The sequence below is a fragment of the Lonchura striata genome, chromosome Z (genome assembly GCF_046129695.1).
Source record: "Lonchura striata isolate bLonStr1 chromosome Z, bLonStr1.mat, whole genome shotgun sequence".
NCBI classification, from domain to species: Eukaryota; Metazoa; Chordata; class Aves; order Passeriformes; family Estrildidae; genus Lonchura; species Lonchura striata.
The window spans coordinates 40,671,548-40,683,098 of NC_134642.1; the positions used below are offsets into that span (position 1 = coordinate 40,671,548).

General features: G+C 51.3%; 1 protein-coding gene across 5 annotated transcripts in view; it reads right to left on the minus strand.

Moving 5' to 3' along the window:
• CNTFR (ciliary neurotrophic factor receptor) overlaps positions 1–5,549 on the minus strand; it is a 198,318-nt gene extending 192,769 nt beyond the window's left edge. For 2 of the 5 annotated variants that reach the window (XM_021554696.3, XM_021554697.3), the window contains exons 1-2: positions 5,335–5,438; positions 3,027–3,210 (exon numbers count right to left, since the gene is read on the minus strand). Coding sequence is in view for 2 of the 5 variants with exons in the window: in XM_077790348.1 (XP_077646474.1) it covers positions 5,335–5,433 (99 nt within the window). In the remaining 3 variants the exon portion in view is untranslated. Of the gene's footprint in view, positions 1–2,392; positions 2,715–3,026; positions 3,211–5,334 lie in introns of those variants that run through there. The other 3 variants (XM_077790348.1, XM_077790349.1, XM_021554698.3) reach the window with 3 other exon arrangements.
• Between the last annotated feature and the right edge of the window lie 6,002 nt (positions 5,550–11,551).

Here is an 11,551-nt window from a genome sequence, read left to right on the forward strand (position 1 = left end):
TGCTCCTCAGTCCTGTCTCAGAACCCAGCTGAGGAATTGCCCTCACATCCGCACAGGCACACACCTGCACGACCCGACACAAAACCTCCATCAGAGGCACAAAGCAAACGTTCTGACGCAGCGGCAGCATCGTCCTCCTCTGATCTCGCCTTTCTACCCATCCTAGTGCTACTTCCAACAACAGCCAGCAAAGCTTTTTCTTGGAGTAAAGGAGTGTTCGCGATGCAGCAGTGTCCTACTAAAAATATTGCCTGGGGGCTTGCAAGAGAAACACGGCTCCAGCAAAGGAGCCTGGTGTCTGGCAACAGAAGGCTTTAGAAAAAACCCTAACCATTGAGAAATTAATATGCCAGAATTATATCAAGTGCCAACATTTAAATCCAGAAGCTTGACTTCTGTTTTCATTACCTCATGAATAAGCTGAAATGATCCAAATGTTTTCAGTTTCCCAACAGCACAAAATTTGAAGTAGATAGGCAAACTCCCCACCACCATCATAACTGCAAACATGCTGAACAAAAACTATCAAAATTCATAGAAGGTAAATATTGAGCCCTGAAAAACCTTCTATGAGAACAATGTTTCTTTATTTGCTTTCTGTGAGGTTTGTTATAACAAGAGAGAAAGACTCCAGTATACAGTGCTTTAATATATATATATACATGCATTCACAGCTGGAATAATAGATTGTAAGGGCTCAGGACAATATTACATCTGGATGTATGTAGAAATGCATAAACATACCTTCAAAAACATATCCTTTGCACCCGACCCAGATACGCAGATGGACACAAATATAATACACACACACACACACTCACACACACACACACACACACCACACACACACACCACACACACCACACACACCACACACACCACACACACCACACACTCCCATGCTTCAGATCGATCAGAACCATTCATTAGATCAGACTCTCTAAAGTTTCTGCTGCTTTGGGAAAACATGACCCTGAGGAGACATCATGCATGAATTTAACAACCAGCAGAAAATGAAACCATAACACACTGCATCTTGAAAGCCAGACCTGAATCTAACTTAATCCCCGCTGTGGACAACGCCTCTAGAGAGACATTAAAACCATGCTAAGGTGTTTTCCTGGATTTCCCAGATTCCCCAGAGATTCCTTGGCACTCCGGCTGCATCCACCTCCTTGCATCAAAGATGTTTCCAGCTGACCGCTTCCATCCTTACTCCTGCTACTTCCACGGCCAGTGACGGACAGATCCAGTGGATCAGCCTCTGGAGAGCTGTGTCCTACCCTGGCAGCAGGATGAGTTATCAGGACAGCTAGTGGGGTTTAACACTCCTAATTCCTACAAAACGTGCGGGGGAATGATGTGCGGGGCTTGAAGGGTCAAGAGCAGCTTTGCATCCTCCTTTCCCATCCCCAACAAAGGAATTCCAGCAGATCTCGTGCCCCCTAGTGTCATCCTGGTGAACGGACCGACACCGGGCACCGCCAAGCATCGGGTACCACCTGGCCCAGGCAGCATCCTTGCTCATCCCACACTGAAGAATCCACGTGTCCTGCTGGCACCAGAGCATAGCAAAATGCCATTCCCAACAGTTAATGCAAGGGACAGCGTGAGCTTCCTGTCCCTCTCCAGCACCTTGGGGCAGCTACAGCCCATCAGGCATCCCCATGCCCAGCAAGGTGCCACCTCTGCTCTGTTTTGGAGGAGCCCTGGCAAGATCTGCCCCTCCAGCAGATAGCCCAAAGGGTGTCCCTGGAGGAGGGCCAAGAGGAGGAGGCAGAGAGCATCTGCAGTGGACACTGTCCAGAATACAACTCCTCCTAAAAATAGACAGATCCTGGAAGGGCATGGCCCTTCCAGGGAATGTGAATGCTCAGTCCTAGGAACTCAGGGTTTGGCATGATAAAACTTCTAAGTGCATGAATGCAAGGCACTTTGTTACCCTGTTTCTTCTCCATGAGAGCACCTGTGGCATCAGGCTCTGGCTAAAAGCACAAGAAGCAATTAACAAAATCAGCCCAGAACCCAGCATCATCCCCATGTGCCAGCCTGCTCTGACCAAAGATCCAGCATCTCCTCGGAAAATGCCCATGGAAGCTTGGAACTATAACGAGTGCAACCACACCCCACACACAAAGCACCTAAACAAGAACCGTGTGCTGGAAATGTGCACAGGAAAAGTGCATGCATGTGCCTCAGTTTCCCCATCTGCCCAGCTTTTACCGTCTCTTATTTTCCTCATCCCTCCTGTTTAGCTATTAGTTTTTGTGGGAAGAGGCACCCCGGGAATACACCTAGACCACCAGTCCCTTCCAGCATCTGCTACCAGCATGCAACCAAACCTCAGTAACCCATCACCAAAATTTGGAGGAATTCTCCCCAGGGCACTGACCTGAGTATGCTGCTTTCTTCTGCAACACCGAGCAGGGACTATAGCTTAGAATAATGGGGAAGTAACTCAGTTCAGTGCTGACAAAGCATCACAAGCCCCAGCGGGGTGGGAGGGGAGGAGGTGTCCTTCCCTCACACTGCCATGCCTGGTATACATCATGTTTAGGGCCAGGCATACGTCACCGACACCAAATGGACAAATTGGAGGGATTTCAGAAAAATGAGCGACAAAAATTATCAGGCAGTAGAAGGGATTGATTTACAAGGGGAGATTAAAAAATCTGCAATCAGCCTAGCTGGGCTGAGCAAGTACTGACTGCAAGAAGCAGTTGGATGCTAATCTGCAAATGGGATGAAAACAATATGGGAAGGAGCAATTTAGCACCTTCATCAGTACTTGGACGAAATGAGGGGGAACTCAGGGCTGAGTAGGCAGGGAAAAAAAAACCAAACCAACCCCAAAACTTCTTTCCTAGTTATGCACAACTGTCTCCATCAAAACACTCGAAGTCCCCAAAACTCACTCTGCCTCAGACAAGGACCCTTGGGAGCAACTGCGCACGTACACACATATACACACACATACACACAGAAACACACACACACACAGAGAGAGAGAGAGAGCCCTTTCCCACCTCTGACTCACACTCAGGAAAGCAGAAGGGCCGCCACGATAGCCGGAGAGGATGGAGGCTTCACGCTTGCAGGGAAGCAGTGGAGAGCAAAGGCTAGAGCTGGCGGTAGCGGTGGGAAGGTCCCCGCAGAAGGACGCTTTTGCGCTCCCGAGTCTTCGCAGGGGAAAGGTGCTGAGATGGCTTCCTGCAAAGTGGCAGGAGTGAGCTCAGCTGCGAGCACTCAGATATTTACACACAAGCAGCACATTACTCAGCAACTCTCATTTGTCAGGCATAATGGCAGCGGCAGCAATAATAAACGACAGAGCTGAGAGACAGGCTCCCCAGGCGCACACCCAACCCCAGACTGAGCTGGAGCAGAATGCCTGTCTCCAGCTTGCAGGGAATTAAATGAAAGTGGCCAGGAGCTGGGGCTTGCACCCACAAAACTCCTGCTGCTAGCTTCAGAGAGCCAGTTACGTCCCCAAAAGCTAAGCCTTGGCTGCACAGTTATTTGAATATGTGTGTGCATCACAAGCTTTGTGGCTCTGAGAGGTACCAGGGTTTTTTCCAAGTCCAGAAGCTGCTGAGCACTTTCCAGGGGGAAGGGGATGAAGAGTCCTGGCACAATGGTGTCCTCTTGGGGTAAATCAGCCCAAAGATATTGTACAATGGCTTGGCTTGCTCTGACAAGAGGCTCTGATAAACTTATCTTTAGGAGCTGTCGCAAGGAAGACTGCCAGGCACGAGGCTCTCATTTCTAAAGCTCTGCCTGTTTTGGGAAAGTCCTCCTGCTTCAGTGAGCCCTAGAGAGTTCTGATCACAGGACCAGGTCTCAGCATGCTGCCTGGCCAGACACGAGCATCCCTTGCACATATCCAGACATCACAGCAAAACTCTAACTCCTGACGGAGGGGCAAGGCAGGGATCCAGGAGCAAGAACGGCTGCTCCCACATATTTGCACATTTTGCAGAAAGCAGGAAATGTCAGTGCCTCACTGCCTGAACACACAGCCAGTAGGACTGGCAGCAGCATGTGCAGGTCCTGTCCCTCACACAAGCACACAACATGGTGTGCTGAGAGTGGGCAGTCACTGAAATTCGCTGAATTCGAGGAGACATCAGCAAGTTCCCGAGCAAAAAGCGATCAGAGGGAAGAACCTCTTCAACCATCCCACAAACTAAAACACAAAGAGATGGGGAAAAGAAATTGAACAGCTTTGCAGGCAAGTCCCTTTCTATAACCTGTGCTCTGAACAGACCCTGCACATGGGGTGGGGAACGTAAAAGAGTGCCAATCGTTATACCAAAAAAAGTTTAGTGGCTAAAGAAACAACTGCCAGAGGAGTCAGGGAAGCTGGAACATGCAGACCTGGTTCTGTCCCCAATGAAGACACCACAAATTGTCTCACGAGCTGACTGGAGTCACAACTCGTTTTCAAGATTGCAGTGGGGGAAGTCACCAAGATATGGAAATGTCAGGGAGTTTTGTGCAGCATAGGGATCGGTGTGTATTATGCAATTCTGGAAAGCAGCCCTTGTACTCACGTTCGGGATGAACTGTCTGCCTAGCCCAGGGAGAGCAGTTCCCGAGAAGCACCATGCAGACGCTTTTCTTATAAAAATCACACTTCAGAAAAAAAAAAATTAAAAAGTAAAAAAATAAAAATAAATTCTGCACTGCCACAGCAGAGAAGAAGGCAGGTTGCGCCTTTGGAGAGACGGAGAAGCAGCCTGCTCTCCCGCCCAGGAAATCCACGGGCTCCGGTTTACAAAGAGCCGCCCCGCAGATTCAGCCGCTCCAGCCCCGTGCACTGCCGCAGGGAGAACTCATCCCTCCCAGCCCTCAGCGTGGTGCCGGCCGCGATGCCCTCTCGGCCGGGCAGGAGACGAGAGGTGCGGCCGGGCAGGGGACGGGGGTTCCACCGCCGCGCCTCGATGCGGACCCGGTGTCTCGGAGGTTGCAGGGACGCTCCGGCCCCTTGTCCCCCATCTCTCCCCGCCAGGAACACGCGCACGGCGTGCTACTTCCCAGGAAAGTAAGCTGCCCATATTGGTTCTTCACGGAGGGGTGGACGCGCGGCCCACGTCGGGGCGCGGACACACGCGGGCGCTGGGAAGGTGCGCGGCTGCGGGGCGGGAGGGAACACAAGACCGGGAGCGAATGCGGGGGAAGAAAGCGTTCCCCTCCGCCTTGCTTTCCGCCTCCCTCGGCGGCGGGCCCCGCGGCTCGCCTCCGCTGACCCCCGTGCCCGCACGCCGCCTCCCCCGTCCCGTGGGTGGGGGTACATCCCGTGCCGCCCTCCGGCCCCGGCCGCCCGGTACTCACGGCGCCTTCCTTGCCGCCGCTCCCGGCGCTACCCCATGCAACCACCGGCTGCTTCTGCACCGGCTCGGGGGCTATAAGCTCTTTTAAACTCCAGCACATAACCCATGTGACCGCAGAAGCCACTGGTAAGGAGCGCCGGGGAGCCAGCGATGAGCTCAGCCCGCACCCCCCGGCACAGCGCCGGGGACGCGCTCCCGGCCCCGCCGCGCCGCGCGCACCCGCCCGCAAACACACACGGCACACACACACTCACAAACACACGCACGCACACCCACAGACGCACCCCCCGCAGCCACACACTGGTCCACGCCCCTGCGGACACGCCGCCGCCGCCTCCTCCCTCCCCACGGATGCTGAGCTGGAGGGAGGCACAGCACACACGCGCGCCCCACCGACCCCCGTGCAAATGCACACTCGTGGAAGAACCGTGGGGATGGCACCCCGCATACACACACACACACATACATCACCAGCACCAGTTTCTGCAAGCCCCCCACTTCCCCAGAGTGGAAGCAGCAGGGTCGTGGTCACCTCACGCGTACCCTGTGCACACGCACACACACACGCGGTCATGCACAATGCACCCTCCATGTGCACTGTCCCTTCCCTCCATCACTAGATGCCAATTCAAGAAAAGAAGCTGTGCTTCCATCTCCGTGTGCATCCTTGCACATGCCCCACTCATGAGTGCTGCACTCCCTCACACCAACACCCTCCTGGAGTGCCCAACAGTGCCTGCAGGAAGATGCACACTGTCGTGAAAGCATCTCACTCCTCACACACACTGCACAGCCCAGCACCACCACACGTGTGGGCTGTGCTCCCTCTTGCACAGCCATTGCAGCCACACCTGAGCCCACCTTCCTCACTTCAATAAAACCTGCTGGTGGGTGCTGAACAAGCCCACCCTGCTCATCCATCAAAACCCCAGGCTGTGGAGTCCCCTGTAGCATGTGGGAATTTTAATTTCCCATCACAGCTACAGACACGTGTGGGTGGGGTCTGCAGGGCAAAAAGGACAGATATCTCCCCATGCTGTGGTCAGTTACCCCTGATGAGGGGGAAGCTCCAGGGGTAGGCATAAAACTGGGCCGGGTTGCCCACTCCAGCCATGGCACAACAGATTTGGGAGTGCCGGGCTGAAATGTGCCAAGTGGGGACGGGAGCCGGGTGTGAGGATTTGGTGTGCAAAGGGCTGGGACAGGCAGGCCTGGCCGGGCAGGTGCAGGCGTGTGCTGCTGGGGCACGCCAGCAACACATGTGAGAAGGCAGAGCTGGCAGGCAGAGGGCTCCGCTGAGAGCTGAGTTATGGAAAATGACTCTTTCCAAGGAATTGCTAAAATTAAAGCAGCAGTGAGGCCAAGCAAGCAGGAGCCAATGGGGAGAGTGAGCAAGGACAGCCAAGCGGCCTCAGGGCAAGGAAGGGCAGGGTGGGCAGGAGGCCGAGGGGAAGGCGCCCTTGCAGGGCACCCACCCCCGCCTCCTGCCAACTGCCCAGAAAACAGCAAACACCTTGTGGGTAGGATCTGGGAAAAGGCTGACTGGCACCCTGGTGGCAGTGGCTGGGGGATGCCATGGAGAAGGAGGCCTGGGGGAAATAGCCTTTCCCAGACACATCCCCCACTTGGCTGCCAGTGTGCAGAAAAATACCTCTGTTTTCCCAGCCTGGAAAAGACAAATGCCCATGAAGAAACAGCCTGCTTCCTGCCAGGGGCTAGCTGCCAGCAAGGGACAGGGAGAAGTGCCTGGAGGGGATTTTGGGGAGCCCTGCAGAGCCCTGTATCTCATTACGTGCATCCTCTGCCCTTATCTCCAGCCTAGTGACTGTGTCAGGGGTTCTGCTCCCTGGACATCAGCATTCAGGTCGGCAGTAATGGCTGTTCCAGCTTCCAGATATCTGAGCATTCCCAGCTCAAATCCCTGTGACTCAGGAAACAACACATGCGAGAACACTCTGCAGAGAGACTTGGGAGAAATACTCCCATTGGCAGGTCCCCACTTTTCCTGGCATCCCAGAACTTCTCCTGGTCTGAAGAAAACAACGTAGTAACAAAACAAGAGAACTTTCTTCCTGGTCTTCCTGTTAAAGAAAAACATAAAAACCTAACATTTGGGCAAGACTACAAAAGTAGTTCTCTTTTGTTTTAACTAGGTAAGTGTTGATCAAATCAAAGCTACCACCTCTCTTTGCAGACAATGTCACACAGGCAGAGAAAGGGGGCTGGGTGGGAGCCAGGTTTTGTCTAGTTTTTCACTGATGCTGCTAAAAGACACTATTAATTGGATGGAAATAATGATGTTTTGTCTCAGATGAAAGATCACAATAAATTATTATTGTTACTAGTTTTATCCATGAAGAACAACCAGCATGTTGGGAGTCTGGGAGAATCTGTGATAGCAGGTCCTAAGAAAAAAAAAATACAGGGAAAAAAAACAGGAGGGAAAATTAAAAGTCAAAAGGAGATGTCTCCAAGGCTTTTCAACAGGATGCAGCAGAGCCGGGGAGTGACCCTGCTGCCCAGAAAGTCAGGACTAGATTGAAGTAGTCACAAAATAGAAGAAAAGGAAAAAAAATACCAGCCCCTCATTCTCCCTCTCCATTCCTCCCTGCTGTCAGCCAGGATCAGAGCTGAAAAAGAAGGAGTCAAAGCTGTGCAAGAAGCAGCAGCTTTCCGATGCCATTGGGAAGTGTGTCAGGAGAGCAGGTGGTTTTGTGGGGACAGGAATGGAAAGATACTGGAGCTTTAATCACTCCAGGAAGAGAGCTGAACCTGGGGAAATGATTCCCCATTAGCTTATGAGCCAGCATAGGTCCATCACGCTGGGCTGCTTTCCTCATCCATAGCACCCCAGAGGGAGCCACTCAGAAAAAGCAAGGGTCTCATCACAAGTCTGTACACTGATATCCAGCCAGGACATTTATCACCAAAAATGCCACTCTACCGCACTGCACACCACCCCCAGCCTCCAGCAGCAGTTGCACCCCAAGCAGGAGGGCAGAAGCTTCACAGCTGCATGGCAAAAATACAGTACAGCTGAGCCATGGTCAGATCCCGAACCAGCCAGTTTGAGGCTGGTCCTGGCCAGTTGTAAATCTCTTGGACACCTGAGGCCAAAGCTCAGGGGACAGCATTGGCCTGTTTTATGCCAAAGCTGCACATAAATGAGGTGAGCGTCTGAGCCAATGTCTTTCCAAACGATTTATTTGATACTCTGTGGCAAACATCTGACTAAATTACTCACAAATTATTCAAACATCGGGAGAGCTGATTAAATGATTACTGGTGAATCATTTGTTCAAAGGAAAATGCCCAAATTCCTACACTGAACTACTGGCAGGCAACAGCAGATGAGTTTCAGACCTCCAAAATCCCCGAGCTAACATCAGCCCCTGAGTCTGCACTCCTTGCTCATAGCATCCCCAAAATATCCGCCCCCTACCCGACCCCTTGCCACTGGCAGGAGCAAGGTGAATAGGAGACGTGGGGAACCATTCCTTGAATTCCTGCTGGACTTCAGGCGAACAACAACACAGCAGGCTGAGCTAGGAGCCTTGTCTCTCGCCTTTGCACAAAAGAGATTCTCTGGAGGGGGAAAAACCCCACAACAATGGTGAGGAAACGTACAAGAAAACTGCAAAGAAAGCAGCTGACCTTGCATGTGGCAGGCCAGAAAAAAGTACAAATGTTCTTGCAAAGAAGCAGGAAAAGATGGAAGCTATGGAGCCGACAAGCTTTTTACCAGCCCAATTTAATCATCTTCTCAGCAAATGCTCCCCACGAGGAACAAGAGGGGAAAGCAAGATCATGAAAAGACTGCAGGCAAAGGAATTCTTCTGGTACTCCTGGACTGATTAAAATTCTTCAGAACTCATGGCAGAAGAGAATATTTTATGTAAAACTTCACCTTGTCTTTATTACATTTGCCAAAACTTCTTCCTGTGTTGAAAGTGGGAGGCACATGCAAAAGACAAACACAGAGATATAAAGCACAGGACCTGGCTGTGGCTTTCCAGTCCATTACCCATTTGCCTGGGAAGAGTCCTGGTGATGGTGGTGAGCATCTGCCTGCATACATCAATGCGTAGGCAAGAAGAGACCGTGGGGACCTCCAGAGCCTGGACAGAGTGTGATGCAACCATGTGAGAAAAGATTTGTGTGGGAGAAAATCCTGTCCTTGGATGTAGCCCTGATCATGGGCATCAAGTGGCACAGAGATGAGTGATTAGCATGATTTGTGATTAAAAGTGTTACAGAGAGAACCAGGTCTTGCCAGTCAGCTGAAATAAGTGAGTGAAATTTCCAAATTTCCATGTGCAACAAGGATGTCAGGTTCAGTGTTACCAAACCCACTCCTGGAAAACAGAGATTGGAGTATGGAGAGACCCCACACTAGTGCTGCTGCCACTGCCGGGTAAGATATCGATGACAAAGTATCACCTGACAGCTGTTATAAATAAGGTCTGTCCCATCACCCACTCACCACATGACCCCTGGCTGCCAGCTCCTCACTCGGAAGGGGCTCAGCGTGGAATGAAAGCCATATTTAAAATACATTTTTGCACATGCCTTTCTGAGTGAGAAACAAGAGGATAGGGGTCTGGAAAAGGTTTCCTTCAACACTCTCTTTCCTATGGTGCCAGAAGAGCAATCCCATGAAATCTCAAGCAAGAACCAAGACCTTAAAGCGATCATGTTTTGCACCACTTTGCACCGAATTACAGGATTAGTGTTGCAATGCTCCTGGAATGGGGAAATCAGCACCATAATCCTGTGTGTTTGCCAGGTCGGGTGTTTTTTCCCCATGGATCAGGACATGTTACAGGGGCTCACCACTGCCAGGGCTGGGGGCCCTGGAGGTGTCCAGAGGGAATGTGGATGGCATCAGGCACATCCAGGCTAGTGCTGCTCTCTGGAGCCTTCTGCCTCCAGCCCCTTCTGTAGCAGAACTGCACCCAAACGGCCCCAGGCTCTGCATGGCAGAAGTGCTCCTGCTGCTCTGGAGGAAGCAAGGATGTTCCGATGGTTGTGCTTTTGCCTGGATTGAGAGCCCCTGCCCCAAAACCCCACCATTCCCCAGCCACGTGCGAACCCTTCCCAAGCTGTGGCCAATGCCAGCAGGGCTGGTTCATCCCCACGATCCGCCTGTGGATTAACACCTCGAGGCAAGCCAGCATCTGCTGCAGCGTGGCTCCTTGCTCTGGTTGAGGGACTGGCTTCTATCACAAATCATCTTCTTCACATAAGAAAGCAGAAGCCAGGGATTAGAGCGGTTTGATGTTTTTAGCATGAAAAGGTCGGGTTTGAAAGAAAAAAGTGAAAGAAAGAAAACAGTGAAAGAGATGCTTTTTGAATGTGGTTTGGTGAGGAATTTGAAACCCTCTGTCCCCATGACTTTAAAAAGGGTTGGGGATTTTTGGTGGGGCTTTTTTTTTGTTGTTTTTTTGGGGGGGGTTTTGATAGGGAAAGATTAATTTTGTTTCACTTTCTCTCTTTATTGCCTTTAGCTGAAAAGCATGATTTCCCCAGAAACCCACATTTGGGATAAATACAATATTGCAGTTAAAAAAAATCTGGGAAATGTCAGAAGAAATCAAAGGTGACTCAGTTTCGAACCCTGCAAGTCAGAAACACCTGGGAAACATCAGTGCCGGGTGTGCGGAGCAGGGGATGAAGAGAAGAGAGAGCTCCCATCTCTAACAGCAGAGTCCATGAGCTGCCTTTGGAGAGAGAGCTGCAATGGGAAGTCACCATCCCAAATATGATGCCTGTGAAGAGATGCCACCACACCACCACCATTCCTATGCCCTCCACTTTCTGGCTTGTGAGTACAAACCTTTCAAAGATGCATTTTTTAAATAATGATTTGCTGGTTTATCTTCCTTAACATTGAGAATAAATTCCTACAAGTCCAGAAGCTCAATCAAGCAAGTGAAACCCTCTTGGGCTAAGCCCTGTCTTCACCCCAGAGCTCCTTGGTGCCTCTGTATGGTGTAGACCTATACTATGAGAGGGATGGCTCCTGTGGCCACTGACAAAGTCAGAATGGACACCGCTGTGCACCATACAGTCTTTTCATAAAAGGGAGAAATACTCCCTCTTCTTTCTGCTCCTGCACCCTCTGCCATCTTCCTTTTTCTCTCTTCTCCATTAACTGCATTCCACCATCGTTTCCTGCACCTTCACCACTGCCAAGCCCAAAAGGGGGCATTTGTTTA